Below are 24976 nucleotides of genomic sequence, written 5' to 3'. Positions count from 1 at the left end.
TGTCTTCATTAGCGCCGCGCTCGGCTGGCGGCTGTAATTAACGAAGCGCTCTTAACGACCCCCTCGGTTGCTCGGCCCTTGCCGGTGCCGCCTCGGAGCTCGCGGGCGAGGCAGCGCGGGGAGCAGGAGGGACGGGAAGGGGACGCTGTGGTGGATGCAGGACGGAGCGGGGTGAGGGAAGCCAGGGATCTTCATGGAGCTGGGAGTGATCCCGGAGTGAGGGAATGAGAATCAGGGATCCTCATGGAGCTGGGAGTGATCCCGGAGTGAGGGAATGAGAATCAGGGATCCTCATGGAGCTGGGAGTGATCCTGGAGTGGAGGGGAGTGATGGTCAGGGATCCTCATGGAATGAGGGTCAGGGATCCCATGGAATGAGGGTCAGGGATCTCATGGAATGAAGGTCAGGGATCCTCACGGAGCTGGGAGTGATCCCGGAGTGAGGGGAGTGATGGTCAGGGATCCTCATGGAATGAGGGTCAGGGATCCTGGTGGAGCTGGGAGTGATCCCGGAGTGAGGGGATGAGAATCAGGGATCCTCATGGAGCTGGGAGTGATCCCGGAGTGAGGGGAGTGATGGTCAGGGATCCTCATGGAGCTGGGAGTGATCCCGGAGTGAGGGGAGTGATGGTCAGGGATCCTCATGGAATGAGGGTCAGGGATCCCCATGGAATGAGGGTCAGGGATCCCATGGAATGAGGGTCAGGGATCCTGGTGGAGCTGGGAGTGATCCCGGAGTGAGGGGAGTGATGGTCAGGGATCCTCATGGAGCTGGGAGTGATCCTGGAGTGAGGGGAGTGATGGTCAGGGATCCTCATGGAATGAGGGTCAGGGATCCCATGGAATGAGGGTTAGGGATCCTGGTGGAGCTGGGAGTGATCCCGGAGTGAGGGGAGTGATGGTCAGGGATCCTCATGGAATGAGGGTCAGGCATCCCATGGAGTGAGGAGATGAAGGTCAGGGATCCCATGGAATGAAGGTCAGGGATCCCATGGAATGAGGAGATGAAGGTCAGGGATCCCATGGAATGAAGGTCAGGGATCCCATGGAATGAAGGTCAGGGATCTCCTGGTGGAGCAGGAAGCCCATGGCTCCTCTCCCATGGAATGCTGGAGGTGATGTCCTCTCCGCTGAGAATTCCGGTGGCCCGAGCGTTCCTGGCTCGGATGTGGGTGGCATTTGGAGCCTCCGGTGTCCTTGGTGGCCTCCTGGCCACCTCGTGGTCTCAGCGGGAAGAGTCGGGAATTTGCCAGAATTTGGGATCAGCCTGGACTGCTCTTCCCACCCCAGCAGGGAGATCCTAATCCCGATGGATCCCAGAGATCTCCAGCCTTTCCCACCGACATCCTGATGGTTCTCAATCCCTTGGGAATGGTCCTGTGGAGATCCCAGGTTCTCCATCCCTTGGGAATGCTCCTGCTGAGCTTTTCCTTTGGGAATGGTCCTGTGGAGATCCCAGGATCCCCATTCCCTGGGAATGGTGCTGTGGAGATCCCAGGACCCCCATTCCCTGGGAATGGTGCTGTGGAGATCCCAGGTTCTCCATCCCTTGGGAATGGTCCTGTGGAGATCCCAGGTTCTCCATCCCTTGGGAATGCTCCTGCTGAGCTTTTCCCTTGGGAATGGTCCTGTGGAGGTTCTCCAGGTTCTGCATCCCTTGGGAATGGTGCTGTGGAGATCCCAGGTTCTCCATCCCTTGGGAATGGTCCTGTGGAGATCCCAGGTTCTCCATCCCTTGGGAATGCTCCTGCTGAGCTTTTCCTTTGGGAATGGTCCTGTGGAGATCCCAGGATCCCCATTCCCTGGGAATGGTGCTGTGGAGATCCCAGGACCCCCATTCCCTGGGAATGGTGCTGTGGAGATCCCAGGTTCTCCATCCCTTGGGAATGGTCCTGTGGAGATCCCAGGTTCTCCATCCCTTGGGAATGATCCTGTGGAGATCCCAGGATCCCCATTCCCTGGGAATGGTGCTGTGGAGGTTCTCCAGGTTCTGCATCCCTTGGGAATGGTGCTGTGGAGGTTCTCCAGGTTCTCCATCCCTTGGGAATGGTCCTGTGGAGATCCCAGGTTCTCCGTCCCTTGGGAATGGTCCTGTGGAGGTTCTCCAGGTTCTCCATCCCTTGAGAATGCTCCTGTGGAGGTTTTCCCATGGGAATGCTCCTGCTGAGGTTCTCCAGGTTCTCCATCCCTTGGGAATGGTCCTGTGGAGATCCCAGGATCCCCATTCCCTGGGAATGGTGCTGTGGAGGTTCTCCAGGTTCTGCATCCCTTGGGAATGGTGCTGTGGAGGTTCTCCAGGTTCTCCATCCCTTGGGAATGGTCCTGTGGAGATCCCAGGTTCTCCATCCCTTGGGAATCCTCCTGCTGAGCTTTTCCCTTGGGAATGGTGCTGTGGAGATCCCAGGATCCCCATTCCCTGGGAATGGTGCTGTGGAGGTTCTCCAGGTTCTCCATCCCTTGGGAATGGTGCTGTGGAGGTTCTCCAGGTTCTCCATCCCTTGCGATTGGTCCTGTGGAGGTTCTCCAGGTTCTGCATCCCTTGGGAATGGTCCTGCTGAGGTTTTCCAGTTTCTCCATCCCTTGGGAATCCTCCTGCTGAGCTTTTCCCTTGGGAATGGTCCTGTGGAGATCCCGGGATCCCCATTCCCTGGGAATGGTGCTGTGGAGATTCTCCAGGTTCTCCATCCCTTGGGAATGCTCCTGCTGAGGTTCCCCATCCCACGGGAATTCTCCCCGTAGCACCCCCGGCTGTGAGGGGCCGCAGGAGCCGCTGGCTCCTCTCCGTGTCCGTGCGATCCCGGGATCAGCTGGGAGGGAGGGAGGACAAGGCCGCTCGGAGCCGATCCGCGACGGAAACTCGGATTTATTCCTCTCCTTCCGCTCCTTTTTTTGGTGTTCTTCGGGTTCTTGTTGGTTCCCGTTGCCGGGTTCGGAATGCCGGCTTCGGAATGCCGGCTTCAATCCCGCTCCCGTTCCGACCTCGCGCAAACTCTGCCGAGACCTCGAGGGCTCCGCTGGCCCGGCCCGATTTCCGTTCATGAGGAATCGTTGAACCTGTTCTGCCCATGAAAATCGAAGCTGCCCTCGTGTTCCCCGTCCCGAACCGTGGCCTTAGGGAAGCAGAATTCCTTAAAAAAACGGGAGGGGGGGAGGGCAGGGCAGGGAGGGGGGAACGGAGGGAAAAATCCCCAGGGAAATGGAAGGATCCTAAAGATCAAACCCTAAAGGTTCAGTCCCAAGGATTCCATCCTGAGGGTTCAATCCTGAGGGTTCAATCCCAAGGGTTCAATCCCAAGGATTCCATCCTGAGGGTTCAGTCCTGAGGGTTCAATCCCAAGGATTCCATCCTGAGGGTTCAATCCTGAGGGTTCAATCCCAAGGATTCCATCCTGAGGGTTCAGTCCTGAGGATTGAATCCCATGGATTCAGCCCTAAGGATTCAATCCTGAGGGTTCAATCCCAAGGATTCCACCCCGAGGATTCAATCCCAAGGGTTCCATCCCAAGGATTCCACCCTGAGGATTCAATCCCAAGGGTTCAATCCTGAGGGTTCCGCCCTATGGGTTCCATCCCGAGGGTTCAATCCCACGGATTCACCCCTAAGGATTCAACCCCATGGATTCAATCCCAAGGATTCAACCCCGCAGATTCAGTCCCAAGGATTCAATCCCGAGGGTTCAGCCCTATGGGTTCAATCCCGAGGGTTCAATCCCGAGGGTTCAATCCCGCGGATTCAATCCCGAGGGTTCAATCCCAAGGGTTCAGCCCTATGGGTTCAATCCCGAGGGTTCAATCCCGCGGATTCAATCCCGAGGGTTCAATCCCGAGGGTTCAGCCCTATGGGTTCAATCCCGCGGATTCAATCCCACGGGTTCAATCCCGCGGATTCAACCCCGAGCGTTCCGGCCGCCCCCGGAGCCCGCGGTGGGGCTGAGCGGGGCCTCCTGCCCCGCCGGCTCGGCGCCGCCCTGACGCCGTTGCCGCTTTTCCCTCCCGGCGCGCAGCAGAGCCGCATCGAGGACCGCCTGGAGCGCCTGGACGACGCCATCCACGTACTGCGGAACCACGCGGTGGGGCCGGCGCCCGCCATGGCCGGCGCGCACGGAGACGTGCACGGGCTGCTGGGAGCCGCCCACAACGGCGCCATGGCCGGCCTGGCCTCGGGCTACGGCACCGGGCTGCTCTCGGCCAACCGGCATTCCCTGATGGTGAGCGGCCGGGCGGGGCACGGGGAGCTGCGCCGTGGGGTGGGGTGGGAATGGGAGTGTCCCAGTGGGACAGGAAAATCCCAGTGGGACAGGAATATCCCAGTGGGAGCTGCTCTGTGGGATGGGATGGGATGGGATGGGATGGGATGGGATGGGATGGGATGGGGTGGGAATGGGAGTGTCCCAGTGGGACAGGAAAATCCCAGTGGGAGCAGAATATCCCAGTGGGAGCTGCTCTGTGGGATGGGATGGGATGGGAATGGGAGTGTCCCAGTGGGACAGGAATACCCCAGTGGGAGCTGCTCTGTGGGATGGGAATGGGATGGGATGGGAATGGGAATGGGAGTGTCCCAGTGGGACAGGAATATCCCAGTGGGAGCTGCTCTGTGGGATGGGATGGGATGGGATGGGATGGGATGGGAATGGGAATGGGAATGGGAATGGGAATGGGAGTGTCCCAGTGGGACAGGAATTTCCCAGTGGGAGCTGGAATGGCAATGGGAATATCCCAGTGAGAGCTGGAATGGGAATGGGAATGGCAATGGGAATGGCAATGGGAATATCCCAGTGAGAGCTGGAATGGGAATGGGAACATCCCAGTGGGACAGCTGGAATGGCAATGGGAATGGGAATGGGATTGGGAATGGGAACATCCCAGTGGGACAGGAGCATCCCAATGAGAGCGGGAATGGGAACATCCCAGTGGGAGCTGGAATGGCAATGGGAATGGGAATGGGATTGGGAATGGGATTGGAACATGCCAGTGGGACAGCTGGAATGGCAATGGGATTGGGATTGGGAACATCCCAGTGGGACAGCTGGAATGGCAATGGGAATGGGATTGGGATTGGGAACATCCCAGTGGGACAGCTGGAATGGCAATGGGAATGGGATTGGGATTGGGATTGGGATTGGGAACATGCCAGTGGGACAGCTGGAATGGCAATGGGAATGGGATTGGGATTGGGATTGGGATTGGGAACATGCCAGTGGGACAGCTGGAATGGCAATGGGAATGGGATTGGGATTGGGATTGGGATTGCTCTTCCCGGCCCCCAAACCAGCGGAATTCCTCCTTTTTGCTTGCCTTGATCCCACTGCATCCCGTTCCCGATCCTTTTACTGATCCCGTTGTTTGATTGGCTTCTCGTTCTTCCATGGATTCCGTTTCCTTCTGCTTCCATTCTGTCCTCGATCCCATTATTTTCTTCCTTTGGAATTCTTTATTGATCCCATTTTCTTCCTTTGCAATTCTTTATTCCCATTTTCTTCCTTCGGAATTCTTTATTTATTCCCATTTTCTTCCTTTGGAATTCTTTATTCCCATTTTCTTCCTTTGGAATTCTTTTCTCTCTTGTTTGATTCTACTTCAATCAATTAATTCCGTTCCATTTCACTGATTGATTTATTTCTTTTTAAATTGAAATTTAATTTAAATGTATTATTTATTGATTCCATTCCATTTTCCTGATTTAATTCCATTTATTCCATTCGATTCTATTCCATTCCCTCCATTTTTTCTCTTCTATTGATTCCATTTTTTTATTAATTTAATTACATTTATTTTAGTCTATTCTATTCTATTCTATTCTATTCCATTTATTCCATTTTTTCTCTTCTCTTGATTTCATTTCTTTTTATTGATTTAATTCCCTTTATTGCCATTTTTCCCAATCATTTCTATTGATTCCATTCAATTTTATTGATTTAATTCCCTTTATTGCCATTTTTTCCAATCATTTCTATTGATTCCCTTCAATTTTATTGATTTAATTCCCTTTATTGCCATTTTTTCCAATCATTTCTATTGATTCCATTCAGTTTTATCGATGTAATTCCATTTAATTCATTCCATTCAATTTATTCAATTCTTTCTCTTCTATTGATTCCATTTTTTAATTGATTTAATTCCCTTTATTCCATCCCATTCCGTTGATTCCCAGTTTTTCTCTTCTGCTGATTCCCTTGATTTTGATGGATTTCATTCCATTTATTTCGTACTCTTCTATTTCTTTCTCTTCTCTTGATTCCCTTTCTTTTCATTGATTTAATTCCCTTTATTTCCTTCCATTCTTCTCCATTTATTCCAGTTTTTCTCTTCTCTTGATCCCGTTTCTTTTTATGGATTTCGTTTGAGTCCCTTCCTTTGGCTCCTCTCGATTCCATCCCGTCTCTCCCATTTTTCCTCTCCTCCTGAGTTTATTTTCCGTTCTTTCGTTTCCTCCCCTTCCCTTCCGCTCATTTGATTCTTTTTATTCCATTGCTTTTATTCCATTGCTTTTATTCCATTTATTCCATTTCTTCTCTTCTATCAATTCTATTTCTTTTTAGTGATTCCCTTGAACTCTCTTGGCTTTCAATGTCTTTCTTTCATTTCCTTTCTTTCCTTTTCATTTCTTTCTTTCATTTCTTCCCTTTTCATTTCTGTCATTCCCTTTATTCTCTCCCATCCCATCCCATCCCATCCCATCCCATCTCATCCCATCCCATCCCATCCCATCCCATCCCATCCCATCCCATCCCACTGATCCCATCCCATCCCACTGATCCCATCACATCCCATCCCGTTCCATCCCATCCCATGGATCCCATCCCATCCATCCCATCCCATCCATCCCATCCCATCCCATCCCATCCATCCCATGGATCCCATCCCATCCCATCCCATCCCATCCCATCCCATCCATCCCACTGATCCCATCCCATCCCATCCCATCCCATCCCATCCATCCCACTGATCCCATCCCATCCCATCCCATTTCCAGATGATTCTCTCGCTCTTTCTCCCTTCCCTTCCCTTCCCTTCCCTTCCCTTCCCATTCCATTCAATCTCATCCCTTTGATCCCACTGCTCCCATTCAATCTCATCCCTTTGATCCCACTGCTCCCATTCAATCTCATCCCTTTGATCCCATTGATCCTATTCAATCTCATCCCTTTGATCCCACTGATCCCATTCAATCTCATCCCTTTGATCCCATTGATCCCATTCAATCTCATCCCTTTGATCCCACTGATCCCATTCAATCTCATCCCTTTGATCCCACTCATCCCATTCAATCTCATCCCTTTGATCCCATTGATCCCATTCAATCTCATCCCTTTGATCCCACTGATCCCATTCAATCTCATCCCTTTGATCCCATTGATCCTATTCAATCTCATCCCTTTGATCCCACTGATCCCATTCAATCTCATCCCTTTGATCCCACTGCTCCCATTCAATCTCATCCCTTTGATCCCATTGATTCCATTCAATCTCATCCCTTTGATCCCTTTGATCCCATTCAATCTCATCCCTTTGATCCCACTCATCCCATTCAATCTCATCCCTTTGATCCCACTGCTCCCATTCAATCTCATCCCTTTGATCCCACTGATCCCATTCAATCTCATCCCTTTGATCCCATTGATCCCATTCAATCTCATCCCTTTGATCCCACTGATCCCATTCAGTCTCATCCCTTTGATCCCACTGCTCCCATTCAATCTCATCCCTTTGATCCCATTGATTCCATTCAATCTCATCCCTTTGATCCCTTTGATCCCATTCAATCTCATCCCTTTGATCCCACTCATCCCATTCAATCTCATCCCTTTGATCCCACTCATCCCATTCAATCTCATCCCTTTGATCCCATTGATCCCATTCAATCTCATCCCTTTGATCCCACTCATCCCATTCAATCTCATCCCTTTGATCCCACTGCTCCCATTCAATCTCATCCCTTTGATCCCATTGATTCCATTCAATCTCATCCCTTTGATCCCATTGATCCCATTCAATCTCATCCCTTTGATCCCATTGATTCCATTCAATCTCATCCCTTTGATCCCATTGATCCCATTCAATCTCATCCCTTTGATCCCATTGATTCCATTTTATTTGATCTCTTTGATCCCATTGCTTCCATTCATTCTGATCTCTTTGATTCCATTTATTCTGATTTCTTTGATCCCATTTATTCCATTTAATCTGATTTCTTTGATCCCACTGATTCCATTTCATTGGATTTCTTTAATTCTATTTGATTTCTTTGATCCCATTGATTCCAGTTCATTTGATTTCTTTAATCCCATTTTATTTGATTTCTTCGATCCTACTGATTCCATTCAATCTGATTTCTTTATTCTATTTGTTCTATTTCATTTGATTTCTTTGATTCCATTTTATTTGATTTTTGAGTCCATTTATTTTGATTTCTTTGATCCCATTGATTCTATTTCATTTGATTTCTTTGATTCCATTTTATTTGATTGCTTTGATTCCATTTTATTTGATTTCTTTTATTCTATTTAATCTGATTTCTTTGATCCCATTGATTCTATTTCATTTGATTTCTTGGATCCTTTTTATTCTATTTAATTGGATTTCTTTGATTCCATTTTATTTGATTTCTTTGATCCTTTTAATTCTGATCTCTTTGATCCTATTGATTCCATTTAATCTGATTTCTTTGATCCCATTGATTCCATTTCATTGGATTTCTTTAATTCTATTTAATTTGATTTCTTCTACTCTATCGATTCTATCTAATTGGATTTCTTTGATCCTGTTGGTTCTATTAATTCTGATTTCTTTGATCCCACTGATTCTGTTTCATTTGGTTTCTTTAATTCTATTTTTATTTGATTTCCTTGATTCCATTTCATTGGATTTCTTTGATCCCATTGATTCCATTCAACCTGATCTCTTTGATCCCATTGATTCTGTTTGATTTGATTTCTTTAATTCTATTTGATTTTTTTGATCCTATTGATTCCATTTAATTTGATTTTTTCAATTGCATTTTATTTGTTTTCTTTGATCCTATTGATTCCATTTAATCTGATTTCTTTGATCCTATTGATTCCATTTAATTTGATTTCTTTAATTCTGTTTAATTTGATTTCTTTGATCCTATTGATTCCATTTAATTTGATTTCTTTAATTCTGTTTAATCTGATCTCTTTGATCCTATTGATTCCATTTAATTTGATTTCTTTCATTCTGTTTAATTTGATTGCTTTGATCCTATTGATTCCATTTAATTTGATTTCTTTCATTCTGTTTAATTTGATTTCTTTGATCCTATTGATTCCATTTAATTCTGTTTAATCTGATCTCTTTGATCCTATTGATTCCATTTAATTTGATTTCTTTCATTCTGTTTAATTTGATTTCTTTGATCCTATTGATTCCATTTAATTTGATTTCTTTAATTCTGTTTAATCTGATCTCTTTGATCCTATTGATTCCATTTAATTTGATTTCTTTCATTCTGTTTAATTTGATTTCTTTGATCCTATTGATTCCATTTAATTTGATTTCTTTAATTCTGTTTAATCTGATCTCTTTGATCCTATTGATTCCATTTAATTTGATTTCTTTCATTCTGTTTAATTTGATTTCTTTGATCCTATTGATTCCATTTAATTTGATTTCTTTAATTCTGTTTAATCTGATCTCTTTGATCCTATTGATTCCATTTAATTTGATTTCTTTCATTCTGTTTAATTTGATTGCTTTGATCCTATTGATTCCATTTAATTTGATTTTTTCAATTCCATTTTATTTGATTGCTTTGATCCTATTGATTCCATTTAATTTGATTTCTTTCATTCTGTTTAATTTGATTTCTTTGATCCTATTGATTCCATTTAATTTGATTTTTTCAATTCCATTTTATTTGATTCCTTTGATCCTATTGACTCCATTTAATTTGATTTTTTCAATTCCATTTTATTTGATTGCTTTGATCCTATTGACTCCATTTATTCTGATTTCTTTGATCCTACTGATACCATTTAATCTGATTTTTTCCAGGTTTTTATTTCCTCTCTTCCTTTCATTGATTCCCTTTTATTCTCTTTTTGTTGGGTTTCTTTTATTCTCCCTCATTTTAGGCTTTTCCCTCTATTTCTTCCATTTCATTTTCTTCTCTTTTTTATTCCATTGATTCCATTTGATTTCGGAATTCATTTCATTGCTTTTGATTTGCTTGATTAATTCTGTCCTATTTAATTCCTTTATTCATTGATTTTATTTAATTCTATCTTGTCCATCAGTTTTATTTAATTCTATTTTCTTTAATTCTATGTTGTTCAATTCCATTTTGTTCCTCAATTTTATTTAATTCTATTTTCTTTAATTCTGTTTTATTCCATTCATCGATTTTATTTTAGTCACCAGTTTAATTCTATGTTATTCATCGATTTTATTTTATTCTATTCTATTCATCAATTTTATTTTATTCTATTTCATTCTATTTCATTCATCAATTTTATTCAGTTCTATTTTGTTCATTGATTTTATTTAATTTTATTTTGTTCATCAATTCTATTTCATTTTATTCATCAATTTTATTTTATTCACCGATTTTATTTAATTCTATTTTGTTCACCAATTTTATTTAATTTTATTTTATCCATCAATTTTATTTTATTCTCTTTTATTCATCAATTTCATTCTATTTAATTCTATTTTATTCATCAATTTTATTTCATTTTCTTTTATTTAATTCTATTAATTTTATTTTATTCTGTTTCTATTTTTATTCACCAATTTTATTTCATTCTATTTTGTTCATCGGTTTTATTTTACTCTATTTAATTCTATTCTCTTTTATTCTATTTTATTTAATTCCATTTTATTTAATTCTATTTTATTTCATTCTATTTTATTTCATTCTATTTTATTTTATTCTATTTTATTTAATTCTATTTTATTTAATTCTATTTTATTTTATTCTATTTTATTTAATTCTATTTGATTCATCGATTTTATTCTATTTTGTTCATCAATTTTATTTTATTCTAGTCATCAATTTTATTTTTGTCACCAATTTCATTTAATTCTGTTTCATTCATCAATTTTATTTCGTTCTGTTTTATTTAATTCTATTTTATTCAGCACTGTTATTTTCATTCTATTTTATTCATCAATTTTATTGAATTCTATTTTGTTCATCTATTTTATTTTATTTCATTTCATTTCATTTCATTTCATTTCATTTGATCTGTTTCACTTTATTAATGGATTTCATTTTGTTCCATTCCTCTCCTTTGATTTTGCTTTTTTCCATTTCATTTCCTTTTTCTTCAGCTCAGCTCGAGGGGTTTTCTTCTGTTTATTCCAGTTCTTGTTATTAATTAATTTTATCCGATTTAATTTATTTAATTAGTCATTCATTTCATTTTATCCTATTTTTTTAATTAATTTTCTCTATTTAACTTAAATTTTGTTCTATTTCATTTCTTTTCTTCTTCTCTTCCTTCCATTCTGTTTTATTTATTCATTTGATGCTGTTTAATTAATTATTTTTATTCTCTTTGACTTCATTTATTAATTTGATTCTTTTATTTTTGTCCATTTCCTGTATTACTTGTATTAATTTATTTTATTTTATTTATTCATTTTCTTCCTTTCTTTTATTTTATTCAATTTCATTTCTTAATTTTATTCCTTCAATTTATTTTACTCCATTTCCTTTATTAATTTTATTCATTTATTTTATTTTATTTCTTAATTTTGTTTCTTAATTTTATTTCCTTCGATTTCATTTCTTAATTTTATTATTTTATTTTATTTATTAACTTTATTCCTTACTTTTATTTTACTCCATTTCATTTCTTAATTTTATTAATTTCTTTTATTAATTTTATTCCTTACTTTTATTTTACTCCATTTCATTTCTTAATTTTATTAATTTCTTTTATTTTATTTCTTAATTTTGTTCCTCGATTTTATTTTCTTCAATTTCATTTCTTGATTTTATTCCTTAATTTTATTTTACTCCATTTCATTTCTTAATTTTATTAATTTTATTTTCTTCAATTTTGTTTCTTAATTTTATTTTATTTATTAGTTTTATTCCTTAATTTTATTTTCTTCAATTTAATCTCTTTATTCTATTCATTTTATTTTATTTATTTATTTTATTCATTAATTTTATTTTATTTAATTACTTAATTGTATTAATTTATTTTCTTCGATTTCATTTCTTAATTGTATTAATTTATTTTATTTTATTTCTTAATTTTGTTCCTTGATTTTATTTTATTCAATTTCATCTCTTCATTTTATTCCTTAATTTTTACTCCATTTCATTCCTTAATTTTATTAATCGATTTTATTTTATTTATTAATTTTATTCCTTACTTTTATTTCCTTCAATTTCACTGCTTAATTTTATTTTTATTTTATTTCATTTCTTAATTTTATTCCTTCATTTTATTTTACTCCATTTCATTGCTTCATTTTATTCCTTAATTTCATTTCCTTCGATTTCACTTCTTAATTTTATTAATTGATTTCATTTCCTTCGATTTCACTTCTTAATTTTATTAATTGCTTTTATTTTACTCCATTTCATTGCTTCATTTTATTCCTTAATTTCATTTCCTTCGATTCCACTTCTTAATTTTATTAATTGATTTCATTTCCTTCGATTCCACTTCTTAATGTTATTAATTGATTTCATTCTCTTCAATTTCATTGCTTAATTTTATTAATCAATTTGATTTTACTCCATTTTATTCCTCCATTTCATTTCCCTCATTTCATTTCTTCCATTGCATTCCATTGATGCCATTCATTGATGCCATTAATTGATCTCATTAATTGATGCCATTAATTGATCTCATTAATTGACCCCATGGAATCCCTTTTATTCCGTTCCCCCCTCATTCCCCCCATTCCTTCCTCGCCTCCTCCACCCCTCCCATTCCCAAATTCCCAGAATTTTCCCTATGGAAACGCTCCCTCCCTTCCTTCCCTTTCCCATCCCGTTTCCGGCCGGGCTCGGATCCCCAAATTCTTCCTGGATCCCAAATTCCTCCTGGATCCTCATTCCTGAACCCCCAAATCCCTCCTGGATCCCCAAATTCCTCCTGGATCCCCATTCCTGGATCCCCAAATTCCTCCTGGATCCCCATTCCTGGACCCCCAAATCCCTCCTGGATCCCCAAATTCCTCCTGGATCCCAAATCCCTCCTGAACCCCCAAATCTCTCCTGAACCCCCAAATCCCTCCTGGACCCCCAAATTCCTCCTGGATCCTCATTCCTGGACCCCCAAATTCCTCCTGGATCCTCATGCCTGAACCCCCAAATCCCTCCCAGATCCCCAAATCCCTCCTGAACCCCAAATCCCTCCCAGATCCCAAATCCCTCCTGAACCCCAAATCCCTTCCAGATTCCCAAATCCCTCCTGGATCCCCAAATCCCTCCTGGATCCCAAATCCCTCCTGAGCCCCCAAATCCCTCCCAGATCCCCAAATCCCTCCTGAACCCCAAATCCCTTCTGGATTCAAAATCCCTCCTGAGCCCCCAAATCCCTCCCAGATTCCCAAATCCCTCCTGAACCCCAAATCCCTTCTGGATCCCAAATCCCTCCAGATCCCCAAATCCCTCCTGAACCCCCAAATCCCTCCCAGATCCCCAAATCCCTCCTGAACCCCGAAATCCCTCCCAGATCCCAAACCCCTCCTCCTTTCTCGGCCCCATTCCCCCCGAGCACCGCCGACCCTTCCCCTCCGGCATTCGCCGCCCATCCCTCACCGGCTGCTCCGCCATTCCCACGGGATTCTCCCGCTCAGCGCCCGGGGCTGGAAGCAACGGGACAGGACGAGGAGGAGGAGGAGGAGGAGGATCCGAACGGGATGCCACGGGGTTTTCCCGGGATTTGGGGCTCAGCCGGCTCTCTCCCGGCAGGTGGGAGCGCACCGGGAGGACGGCGTCGGCCTCCGCGGCAGCCACTCGCTGGTGCCCAACCAGGTGCCGGTGCCGCAGCTGCCGGTGCAGTCGGCGACGTCGCCGGAGCTGAACCCGCCGCAGGATCCCTACCGGGGTGAGCGTCGCGGCGGTGCTGAAGCCGGGAGGGTTTGGGAATGTTCTGGGGTGGTACAAGGTGGGGCTTGGAGCAAGGGGGGGGTGGGAATTGGGATGGGTGAGGTGGGGTGGGGTCTGTGGGGTGGGAGCCATGGGATGGATGGGATGGGATGGGATGGATGGGATGGGATGGGATGGGAGCCATGGGAGCCATGGGATGGGATCAGTGGGATCAATGGGATCCATGGAATCCATGGGATGGGATGGGATTAATGGGATGGGATCCATGGGATGGGATGGGATGGGATGGGATTAATGGGATGGGATCGATGGGATGGGATCAATGGGATGGGATGGGATGGATGGGATGGATGGGATGGGATCCATGGGATGGGATCCATGGGATGGGATGGGATGGGATGGGATGGATGGGATGGGATTAATGGGATGGGATTAATGGGATGGGATCCATGGGATGGGATCAATGGGATGGGATGGGATGGGATCAATGGGATGGGATGGGAGCCATGGGATACGATGGGATCCATGGGATGGGATGGGATGGGATCAATGGGATGGGATTAATGGGATCAGTGGGATGGGATGGGATGGGATGGGATGGGATGGGATGGGATGGGATGGGATGGGATGGGATGGGATGGAATCCATGGGATGGGAGCCATGGGATATGATGGGATCAGTGGGATGGGATGGGATGGGATGGGATGGGATGGGATGGGATGGGATGGGATGGGATGGGATGGGATGGAATCCATGGGATGGGAGCCATGGGATATGATGGGATCCATGGGATGGATGGGATCCATGGGATGGGATGGGATCCATGGGATGGGATGGGATCCATGGGATGGGATGGATGGGGTGGGATCCATGGGATGAGATCCATGGGATGAGATCCATGGGATGGGATGGGAGCCATGGGATGGGATGGGATCCATGGGATGGGATCCATGGGATGAGAGCCATGGGATGAGATCCATGGGATGGGATGGGAGCCATGGGATGGGATGGGAGCCATGGGATGGGATGGGATGTGATGGGATGGGAGCCATGGGGTGGGATGGGATCAATGGGATCCATGGGATGGGATCCATGGGATGAGATCCATGGGATGAGAGCCATGGGATGAGATCCATGGGATGGGATGGGATCCATGGGATGGGATCCATGGGATGAGATCCATGGGATGAGAGCCATGGGATGAGATCCATGGGATGGGATGGGAGCCATGGGATGGGATGGGATCCATGGGATGGGATGGGATGTGATGGGATGGGAGCCATGGGGTGGGATGGGATCAATGGGATCCATGGGATGGGATCAATGGGATGGGATTAATGGGATGGGATCCATGGGATGGGATCAATGGGATGGGATGGGATCAGTGGGATGGGATGGGAGCCATGGGATGGGAGCCATGGGATACGATGGGATCCATGGGATGGGATGGGATCAATGGGATGGGATGGGATGGATGGGGTGGGATCAATGGGATGGGATCCATGGGATGGGATCCATGGGATGGGATCCATGGGATGGGATGGGATCAATGGGATGGGGTGGGATCAATGGGATGGGATCCATGGGATGGGATCCATGGGATGGATGGGATGGGATCAATGGGATGGGAGCGATGGGATGGGATGGGATCCATGGAATGGGATGGGATCCATGGGATGGGATGGATGGGGTGGGATCAATGGGATGGGATCCATGGGATGGGATCCATGGGATGGATGGGATGGGATCAATGGGATGGGAGCGATGGGATGGGATCCATGGGATGGGATCCATGGGATGGGATGGGATCCATGGGATGGGATCCATGGGATGGGATGGATGGGGTGGGATCAATGGGATGGGATCCATGGGATGGGATCCATGGGATGGATGGGATGGGATCAATGGGATGGGATCGATGGGATGGGATCCATGGGATGGATGGGATGGGATCAATGGGATGGGAGTGATGGGATGGGATGGGATCCATGGAATGGGATGGGATCCATGGGATGGGATCCATGGGATGGATGGGATGGGATCGATGGGATGGGAGCGATGGGATGGGATGGGATCCATGGAATGGGATGGGATCGATGGGATGGGATCCATGGGATGGGATGGATGGGGTGGGATCAATGGGATGGGATCCATGGGATGGGATCCATGGGATGGATGGGATGGGATCAATGGGATGGGAGCGATGGGATGGGATCCATGGGATGGATGGGATGGGATCAATGGGATGGGAGTGATGGGATGGGATCCATGGGATGGATGGGATGGGATCAATGGGATGGGATCGATGGGATGGGATCCATGGGATGGATGGGATGGGATCAATGGGATGGGAGTGATGGGATGGGATCCATGGAATGGGATGGGATCAATGGGACAGAATCCATGGGATGGGTATGATGGGATCCAGGGGATGGGATGGGATCTATGGGAAGGGATAGGATCAATGGGATGGGATAGGATCAATGGGATGGGATCCATGGGATCAATGGGATGGGATGGGATAGGATCTATGAGATCCATGGGACAGGATGGTTGGGATGCATGTGATGGGCTGGGATCCGTGGCATCCATGAGATGGGATCCATGGGATGGGATCCATGGGATCCATGGGATGGAATCCATAGGCTGATCTCCCTCACCCCTTTTCCCGAATCCTTCCCGAATCCTTCCCGAATCCTTCCCGCAGCCCTTCCCGCCGCTCTCCAAGGGCAGAGCGTGTCGTCGGGCAGCTCGGAGATCAAATCGGATGACGAGGCCGACGAGAACCTGCAGGACGCCAAAGGCGCCGACGACAAGAAGCTGGAGGAGGACAAGAAGGAGATCAAATCCATTACTAGGTCAAGATCTAGGTAACGGGAGCCGGGAGTGTCGCTTCATTTAATTCCTTCTTGGATTTCGATGAAGTGAACGGAAGCGCGGCAATTCGAAAAAGGCTCCAAAAAAAAAAAAAAATCCCCCCCCAAAAAAATTTCCCCCCAAAAAAATCCGCAAAAAAATCGGCAAAAAAATCGCAAAAATATTGCCAAAAAATTGCAAAAAAATCACGAAAAAACTCCAAAAAAATCGCCAAAAAATCACCAAAAATCACAAAAAATCGCCAAAAAATCCCCCAAAAAATCCCCAAAAAAATCACAAAAAATCCCACAAAAAATCGCAAAAAAATCACAAAAAATCGCAAAAAAATCCGCAAAAAAATCGCAAAAAAACTCCAAAAAAATCCCCCCAAAAATCCCCAAAAAAATCACAAAAAATCCCCCCAAAAATCGCAAAAAAATCACAAAAAATCGCCAAAAAATTGCCAAAAAAAACCCGAAAAGAATCACCCCAAAAAAATCCCCCCAAAAATCCCAAAAGAATCCCCAAAAAAATCCCCAAAAAATCGCAAAAAAATCCCCCCAAAAAATCACAAAAAATCCCCCAAAAAAATCGCAAAAAAATCCCCCCAAAAATTTGCAAAAAAATCCCCAAAAAATCCAAAAAAAATCACAAAAAATCGCAAAATAAATCACAAAAAATCCTCCAAAACCTCCCAAAAAATTGCAAAAAAAATCCAAAAAAAATCCCCCAAAAAAATCGCAAAAAAATGACAAAACCGCCCCCAAAAAATCCTAAAAAATCGCCAAAAAAATCGCAAAAAAATTCCAAAAAATCCCAAAAAAATCCAAAGAAAATTCAAAATCTCCAAAAAATCCCCCAAAAATCCTAAAAAATCCCAAAAAATTTTCAAAAAAAATCCCCAAAAAAATCCCAAAAAATCCCCCAAAAAATCCCCAAAAAATTGCAAAAAATCCCAAAAAAACCCCAAAAAAATCCCAAAAAATCCCCCAAAAAATCCCAAAAAATTTGCAAAAAATCCCAAAAAATTCCCCCAAAAATCCCAAAAAAATTGCAAAAAATCCCCAAAAAAACCCAAAAAAATCCCCGCAAAAAAACCCCAAAAAATTCAAAAAAATCCCCAAAAATTCCCCAAAAAATCCTGGGATTTGGCCGTTGTTCCTCTTTTCCCGCCCTTTTTTAGCTGGAATTCGGATGCATTTGCATTCCCCGGCTAAAGGAGGCTCCGGCTTTTTTCTTGGAGCTCTGGGACGTGCCCGGCTTGGATTTGGGAAAATCCCGGCGTGGCCTTTAAGGAATTCTTGAAGGGTTTTGATAGGATTTGATCCATTTGGGAATTGTGCGAGGTCGGGTTTGGAACAACCGAACATCAGGGAAGGATTGAGATGAGCCGATCCTAAAATTCCTTCCAAACCCTCGGATTCCAAGATTCCAGCGGCGGAAGCGGCGCCTCCGACCGTTCCCACCCCCAACCCTTGGGATCATCACCCAGGGAGCGGAGCCACCATCCCAAAATCTGTTGGGATCGGAACGGTCGGAGTCGCAACTCCGGGAGCGCAATCCCAGCGTTCCACAAAAACCCAAACCCCGCAACGGCGCCGAAACGGCGCCGAATTCCCGTTGCTTTTTTTTTTTTTTTTTTTGGGGGTCGGTCTGACCGGGGAATTGCCGCTGGGCCCTTTGATGTCCCGCAGCAATAACGACGACGAGGACCTGACGCCGGAGCAGAAAGCCGAGCGCGAGAAGGAGCGCAGGATGGCCAACAACGCGCGGGAGCGGCTGCGCTGTGCGCGACATCAACGAGGCCTTCAAGGAGCTGGGCCGCATGGTGCAGCTGCACCTCAAGAGCGACAAGCCGCAGACCAAGCTGCTCATCCTGCACCAGGCCGTGGCCGTCATCCTCAGCCTGGAGCAGCAGGTCCGAGGTCAGTGCTGGAGCCGCGGTGGGGTTGGGCTGGGGAGGTTCTCCAGGGAGGTGCTGCTGTTCTTCATGGAGAACGGGAAGTTCTGCGCGGGGTTGGTGGAGTTCTGCGTGGGGTTGGGGAAGTTCTCCAGGGAATTGGTGAAGTTCTCCATGGAGCTGGTGAAGTTCTCCATGAAGGTTCTGCTGTTCTCCGTGGAAGTTCTCCGTTTCTCCATGGAGTTGGGGAAGTTCTCCATGGAGCTGGTGAAGTTCTCCATGAAGATGTCTTGTTCTCCAAGGAGGTTCTCCATGGAAGTTCTGCTTTTCTCCATGGAGTTGGTGAAGTTCTGTGTGGAGGTTCTCCTGTTCTCCATGGAAGTTCTCCATGGAAGTTCTCCGTTTCTCCATGGAGTTGGGGAAGTTCTCCATGGAAGTTCTCCATTTCTCCATGGAGTTGGTGCTGTTCTCCCTGGAGGTTCTGCTGTTCTCCATGGAGAACGTGAAGTTCTCCATGGAATTGGTGCTGTTCTCCATGGGGGATCTCCTGTTCTCCATGGAGAACGTGAAGTTCTCCGTGGGGTTGGTGAAGTTCTCCATGGAGTTGGGGAAGTTCTCCATGGAGCTGGTGAAGTTCTCCATGGGGTTGGTGAAGTTCTCCATGGGAGATGTCTTGTTCTCCAAGGAGGTTCTCCATTTCTCCATGGAAGTTCCCCATTGGAAGTTCTCCTTTTCTCCATGGGGTCGGTGAAGTTCTCCATGGAATTGATGCTGTTCTCCATGGAGGTTCTCCTGTTCTCCATGGAAGTTCTCCATTTCTCCATGGAGTTGGTGCTGTTCTGCCTGGAGGTTCTCCATGGAATTGGTGAAGTTCTCCATGGAAGATGTCTTGTTCTCCATGGAGGTTCTTCTGTTCTCCATGGAGTTGGTGAAGTTCTCCATGGAGGTTCTTGGGTTCTCCATGGAAGTTCTCCTTTTCTCCATGGAAGTTCTCCATGGAGGTTCTCCTTTTCTCCATGGAAGTTCTCCATGGAAGTTCTCTATTTCTCCATGGAAGTTCTCTGGTTCTCCATGGAGTTGGGGAAGTTCTCCATGGAGGTTCTGCTGTTCTCCATGGAGAACGTGAAGTTCTCCATGGAATTGGTGCTGTTCTCCATGGGGGGATCTCCTGTTCTCCACGGAATTCCTCCTTTTCCCCACGGAATTTTTCCATTTCCCCACGGAATTCCTCCATTTCTCCATGGAATTTCTCCTTTCCCCCACAGAATTCCTCCATTTCCCCACGGAATTTCCCCATGGAATTCTCCTTTCCCCCATGGAATTCCTCCTTTCCCCCATGGAATTCCTCCTTTTCCCCACGGAATTTTTCCATTTCCCCACGGAATTTTTCCATTTCCCCCTGGAATTCTTCCATTTCTCCATGGAATTTTCCATTTCCCCACACAACCCCTCGCTGTGTCCCACAGAACGGAATCTCAATCCCAAGGCGGCGTGCCTCAAGAGGAGGGAAGAAGAGAAAGTCTCCTCGGATCCTCCTCCGCTCTCGCTCGCAGGGCCCCACCCCGGCATGGGCGACGCCTCCAATTCACATGGGACAGATGTAAAAAGGTCCGGCCCCCATTCCCGCCTTTTTCCCGTTCCCAAATTCCTCCTGGATCCCCATTCCTGGACCCTCAAATTCTTCCTGGATCCCCATTCCTGGATCCTCATTCCTGAACCCCAAATCCCTCCTGGATCCCAAATTCCTCCTGGATCCCCATTCCTGAACCCCCAAATTCCTCCTGGATCCCCATTCCTGGACCCCAAATTCCTCCCGGATCCCCATTCCTGGATCCCCATTCCTGGACCCTCAAATTCTTCCTGGATCCCCATTCCTGAAACCCCAAATTCCTCCTGGATCCCCATTCCTGGATCCCCATTCCTGAAACCCCCAAATTCCTCCTGGATCCCCATTCCTGGATCCCCATTCCTGAACCCTCAAATTCTTCCTGGATCCCCATTCCTGGATTCCCAAATCCCTCCTGGATCCCCATTCCTGAACCCCCAAATTCCTCCTGCATCCCCATTCCTGGATCCCATTCCTGAACCCCCAGATCCCTCCTGGATCCCAAATCCCTCCTGGTGGATATTTGGGATGGATATTGGGGTTGGAAATTAGGGATGGATATTGGATTGGAATTGGGGTTGGAACTGGGGATGGATATTGGGGTTGGATATCAGGGCTGGATAATGGGATTGGAATTGGGGTTGGAATTGGGATTGATCTTGGGGTTGGATATTAGGGCTGGAATTGGGGTTGGATATTGGGGTTGGATATTCGGATTCAATATTAGAGTTGGATATTGGGGTTGGATATTAGGGCTGGAATTGGGGTTGGATATTGGGATTAAATATTAGGGATGGATATCAGGGATGGATATTGGGAATCAATATTAGGGTTGGATATTCGGGATGGATATTGGGGTGGGCTATTAGGGCTGGAATTGGGGTTGGATATTAGGGATGGATAATGGGATTGGAATTGGGGTTGGAGCTGGGGATGGATATTGGGCTTGGATATTAGGGCTGGATAATGGGATTGGAATTGGGGTTGGAATTGGGATTGGATCTTGGGGTTGGATATTAGGGCTGGAATTGGGGTTGGATATTGGGGTTGGATATTCGGATTCAATATTAGAGTTGGATATTGGGAATTAATAGCAGGCTGGATCTTGGGGTTGGATATTGGGATTAAATATTCGGGATGGATCTTGGGGTGGATATTAGGGCTGGAATTGGGGTTGGATATTGGGGTTGGATATTAGGGATGGATAATGGGATTGGAATTGGGTTGGAGCTGGGGATGGATATTGGGGTTGGATATTAGGGCTGGAATTGGGGTTGGATATTGGGGTTGGATATTAGGGATGGATAATGGGATTGGAATTGGGGTTGGAATTGGGATTGGATCTTGGGGTTGGATATTAGGGCTGGAATTGGGGTTGGATATTGGGGGTTGGATATTAGGGCTGGAATTGGGGTTGGATATTGGGATTAAATATTCGGGATGGATCTTGGGGTTGGATATTAGGGCTGGAATTGGGGTTGGATATTGGGGTTGGATATTAGGGCTGGAATTGGGGTTGGATATTGGGATTAAATATTCGGGATGGATCTTGGGGTTGGATATTAGGGCTGGAATTGGGGTTGGATATTGGGGTTGGATATTAGGGCTGGAATTGGGGTTGGATATTGGGGTTGGATATTAGGGCTGGAATTGGGGTTGGATATTGGGATTAAATATTCGGATGGATCTTGGGGTTGGATATTAGGGCTGGAATTGGGGTTGGATATTGGGATTCAATCTTAGGGTTCCATCTCAGGGATGGATCTTGGGCTCGGAATCGACCTTGCCCATCCAGCCCACACCTCCCAACCCCTCCCAAATCCCTTTTGGGGCCCTTCCCTGCCACGACAGCGCCGGGGCCGGGGCGGGGCCGTTTTTTGGGATCGCCCTGAGCCAATGGGAATTCTCTTGCTGCTCCCATAGGATTTCTCCACGGAAAAGCCGAGAGCCCAATTCCTTCTCCGCCGTCCTGATCCCGATCCCGAGCCCTTCCCTTCCGTACCCGTCCGACAAGTCTGAGTCGATTCCGAATCCCAGACGCGACAGATTCCGGCATTCCCGAAGGGAAAACCAACGAAAAACGAAAGGAAACCACGGGAAAACGAGAAAAAACCAACAAAAAACCAACAAAAAACCAACAAAAACCGACAAAAACCGACAAAAAAACCAACAAAAAAAAAGGAAAGAAAAAGGAAAAAAAAAGGAACTTTTTCGGTTTTTTGGTGTTGGGGAGGGATGAGGACTCTTCTTGGAACATATCACGGGATGTCCGACGCGGAATTCCGAGCCTGGCAATCTTTTCTTTCTCCACACTGTGGGACCGATGCATTTTTTGTGCCTAAAAAAACAAAATAAGAAAGAAACAGAAAAAAAAAAAATGAGCAAAAAAGAGAAAAAAAAGAGAAAAAAAAAGGAGAAAAAAAGGAGAAAAAAAGGGGGAAAAAAAGGGGGGAAAGAAGGGAAAAAAGGGGAGAAAAAAAGAAAAAAAAAGGAAAAATAAGGGGAAAAAGGGAAAAGAAGGGGGGGGAAAAAGGAAAAAGGGGGGAAAAGGAAAAAAAAGGGGGGAAAAAAGGGGAAAAAAGGGGGGAAAAAAAAGGGGGAAAAGGAAAAAAATGGGGGAAAAAGGAAAAAAAGGGGAAAAGGGGAAAAAAAAAGGGAGGGGAAGGGAAAAAAATGGGGGAAAAAAGGGGAAAGAAAATTTAAAAAAGGGAAAACAAAAGAAAAAGGGCGAGAAAATTTCCTTTTTTTTTTCTTCTTTTTTTTCTCTTCTTTTTGGAACAAGAAACAAAAAAGGAAAAAAAAAAAAAAACCACACAAACACCACAAAAAAAAAAAAAAAGGAAAAGCAACAAAAAACAAAAAAAACCCCGACGCCGCCGCCGCCCAAAAAATTCCCCGAATTTGTTAAAGCTGAGGAGAAAAAAGAACAAAACGATTTTCCGAGTTGCAAAACCACACAAAAAAAAAAAACCCACAAAAAAAAAAGGTAAACTTTGCAATAATGCTAAAAAGTGTACTTCTTGAAGGGGAGGGTGGAGGGGAGGGGGGAAAAAACCCCCAAAAGGGGGGAAAAGAGGGAAAACTGAGCGTTTTTTGTGCACTTTTCCCGGGAAAACGGAGTGCTTTGGGGGTGGGGGAGGGGGGACGTTCCCGCGAAACCAGCAGAGAATGGGAGGGGGGAGGGGAGGAGGAGGAAGAGAGGAGGAGGAAGGGGAGGAAGAGGAGGAGAAGGAGGAAGGGCAGGAGGAAGAGGAGGAAGGAGAGGAAGAGGAGGGGGAGGAAGGGAAGGGGAGAAGGAGGAAGAGGAAGGGGAGGAGGGGGGAGGAGGAAGAAGACGAGGAAGAGGAGGAGGAAGGAGAGGGGAGGAGGAGGAAGGGGAGGAGAAGGAAGAGGAGAGGGAGGAGGAGGAAGAGGAGGAGGAGGAGGAAGAGGAGGAGGAGGAGGAAGGGAGGAGGAGGAAGAGGAAGGGGAGGAGGAAGAAGGAGAGGAGGAGGAAGAGGAGGAGGAAGAGGAGGAAGAGGAAAGAGGAGGAGGAGGAAGGGGAGAGGGGAGGAGGAGGAAGGGAGGAGGAGGAGGAGGAAGGGGAGAGGGGAGGAGGAGGAAGAGAACGAGGAGGAGGAGGAGGAAGGAGAGGAAGGGGAGAGGAGGAGGAAGGGAGGAGGAGGAAGAGGAGGAGGAAGGGAGGAGGAGGAAGGGGAGAGGGGAGGAGGAGGAAGGGGAGGAGGAGGAGGAGGAAGGGGAGAGGGGAGGAGGAGGAAGAGAACGAGGAGGAGGAGGAGGAAGGAGAGGAAGGGGAGGAGGAGGAGGAAGGGAGGAGGAGGAAGAGGAGGAGGAGGAGGAAGAGGAGGAGGAGGAGGAAGGGAGGAGGAGGAAGAGGAAGGGGAGGAGGAAGAAGGGAGGAGGAGGAAGAGGAGGAGGAGGAAGAGGAAAGAGGAGGAGGAGGAAGGGGAGAGGGGAGGAGGAGGAAGGGGAGGAGGAAGAGAAAGAGGAGGAAGAGGAAGAGGAAGGGGGGGGAGGAAGCAGCGGGAGCTTCCCGAGGGAGGAGGGGGAGGAAGATGTTGTAAATAAACAGAGAAAAATCTATCGGAGAGATTTAGCCCAGGACTGGGGGGGGTGAGAGGTTTTGGGGCGGTTTTGGAATGTTTGGGGGTTTTTGGGGGGGTTTGGGGTTTTTGGGGATTTTTTGGGATTTTTTTTCAGATTTTTTTGGGGATTTTTTGGGGGATTTTTAGGGGTTTTTCTGGATTTTTTGGGGATTTTTGGGGATTTTTTGAGGGTTTTTTTGGGGTTTTTCTGGGATTTTTTTGGGGGATTTTCTGGGATTTTTGGGGGGATTTTTTGGGATTTTTTTTGGGATTTTTTGAGGGTTTTTTTGGGGTTTTTTTAGATTTTTTGGGGATTTTTGGGGGTTTTTTTTAGGGGTTTTTTTAGATTTTCGGGGAATTTTTTTGGAAATTTTGGAGGGTTGTTTTGGGGGGTTTTTTTGAGATTTTTTGGGATTTTTTTTATTTCTGGGGAATTTTTTTTTGAATTTTGGAGGGGTTTTAGTGGTTGTTTTGAGGTTTTTTTGAGGTTTT

General features: G+C 45.6%; 3 protein-coding genes across 36 annotated transcripts in view; 2 read left to right on the top strand and 1 right to left on the bottom strand.

Annotated features, from left to right (window-relative positions):
- Positions 1-22820, top strand: part of LOC125320302 (transcription factor 4-like) — a 51425-nt gene extending 28605 nt beyond the window's left edge. The window contains 7 exon segments of the mRNA XM_048292443.1: positions 4004-4207; positions 13900-14035; positions 16745-16907; positions 18588-18678; positions 18680-18818; positions 20260-20401; positions 22323-22820. Of these exon segments, the coding sequence (XP_048148400.1) occupies positions 4004-4207; positions 13900-14035; positions 16745-16907; positions 18588-18678; positions 18680-18818; positions 20260-20401; positions 22323-22638 (1191 nt within the window). The 3' untranslated portion in view covers positions 22639-22820.
- The window catches only part of LOC125320304 (transcription factor 4-like), a 148266-nt gene that overhangs the window by 51855 nt on the left and 71435 nt on the right, over positions 1-24976 (bottom strand). The window lies entirely within an intron of this gene.
- On the top strand, positions 4-3427 carry LOC125320303. Of its 25 annotated transcripts, none has more exons than XM_048292455.1 (8): positions 4-356; positions 403-623; positions 747-1490; positions 1636-1722; positions 1868-1977; positions 2019-2103; positions 2187-2526; positions 2568-3427. In XM_048292455.1, exons 3-8 carry the CDS (start codon positions 1350-1352, stop codon positions 3038-3040), a joined length of 1236 nt encoding a protein of 411 aa, XP_048148412.1. In that variant the 5' UTR covers positions 4-356; positions 403-623; positions 747-1349; the 3' UTR covers positions 3041-3427. The 25 variants fall into 25 exon arrangements, 24 of the variants coding, with proteins under 24 accessions (XP_048148412.1, XP_048148424.1, XP_048148401.1 ...); XM_048292467.1 differs by having other exon boundaries at positions 1636-1977; positions 2187-2336; positions 2486-2526; XM_048292444.1 differs by having other exon boundaries at positions 747-849; positions 956-1490; positions 1636-2103.

The sequence above is a fragment of the Corvus hawaiiensis genome, chromosome Z, assembly GCF_020740725.1.
Source record: "Corvus hawaiiensis isolate bCorHaw1 chromosome Z, bCorHaw1.pri.cur, whole genome shotgun sequence".
Lineage (NCBI taxonomy): Eukaryota > Metazoa > Chordata > Aves > Passeriformes > Corvidae > Corvus > Corvus hawaiiensis.
Note: the sequence above shows the minus strand (reverse complement) of the source record. Positions and strands in the feature narration are given on the sequence as shown.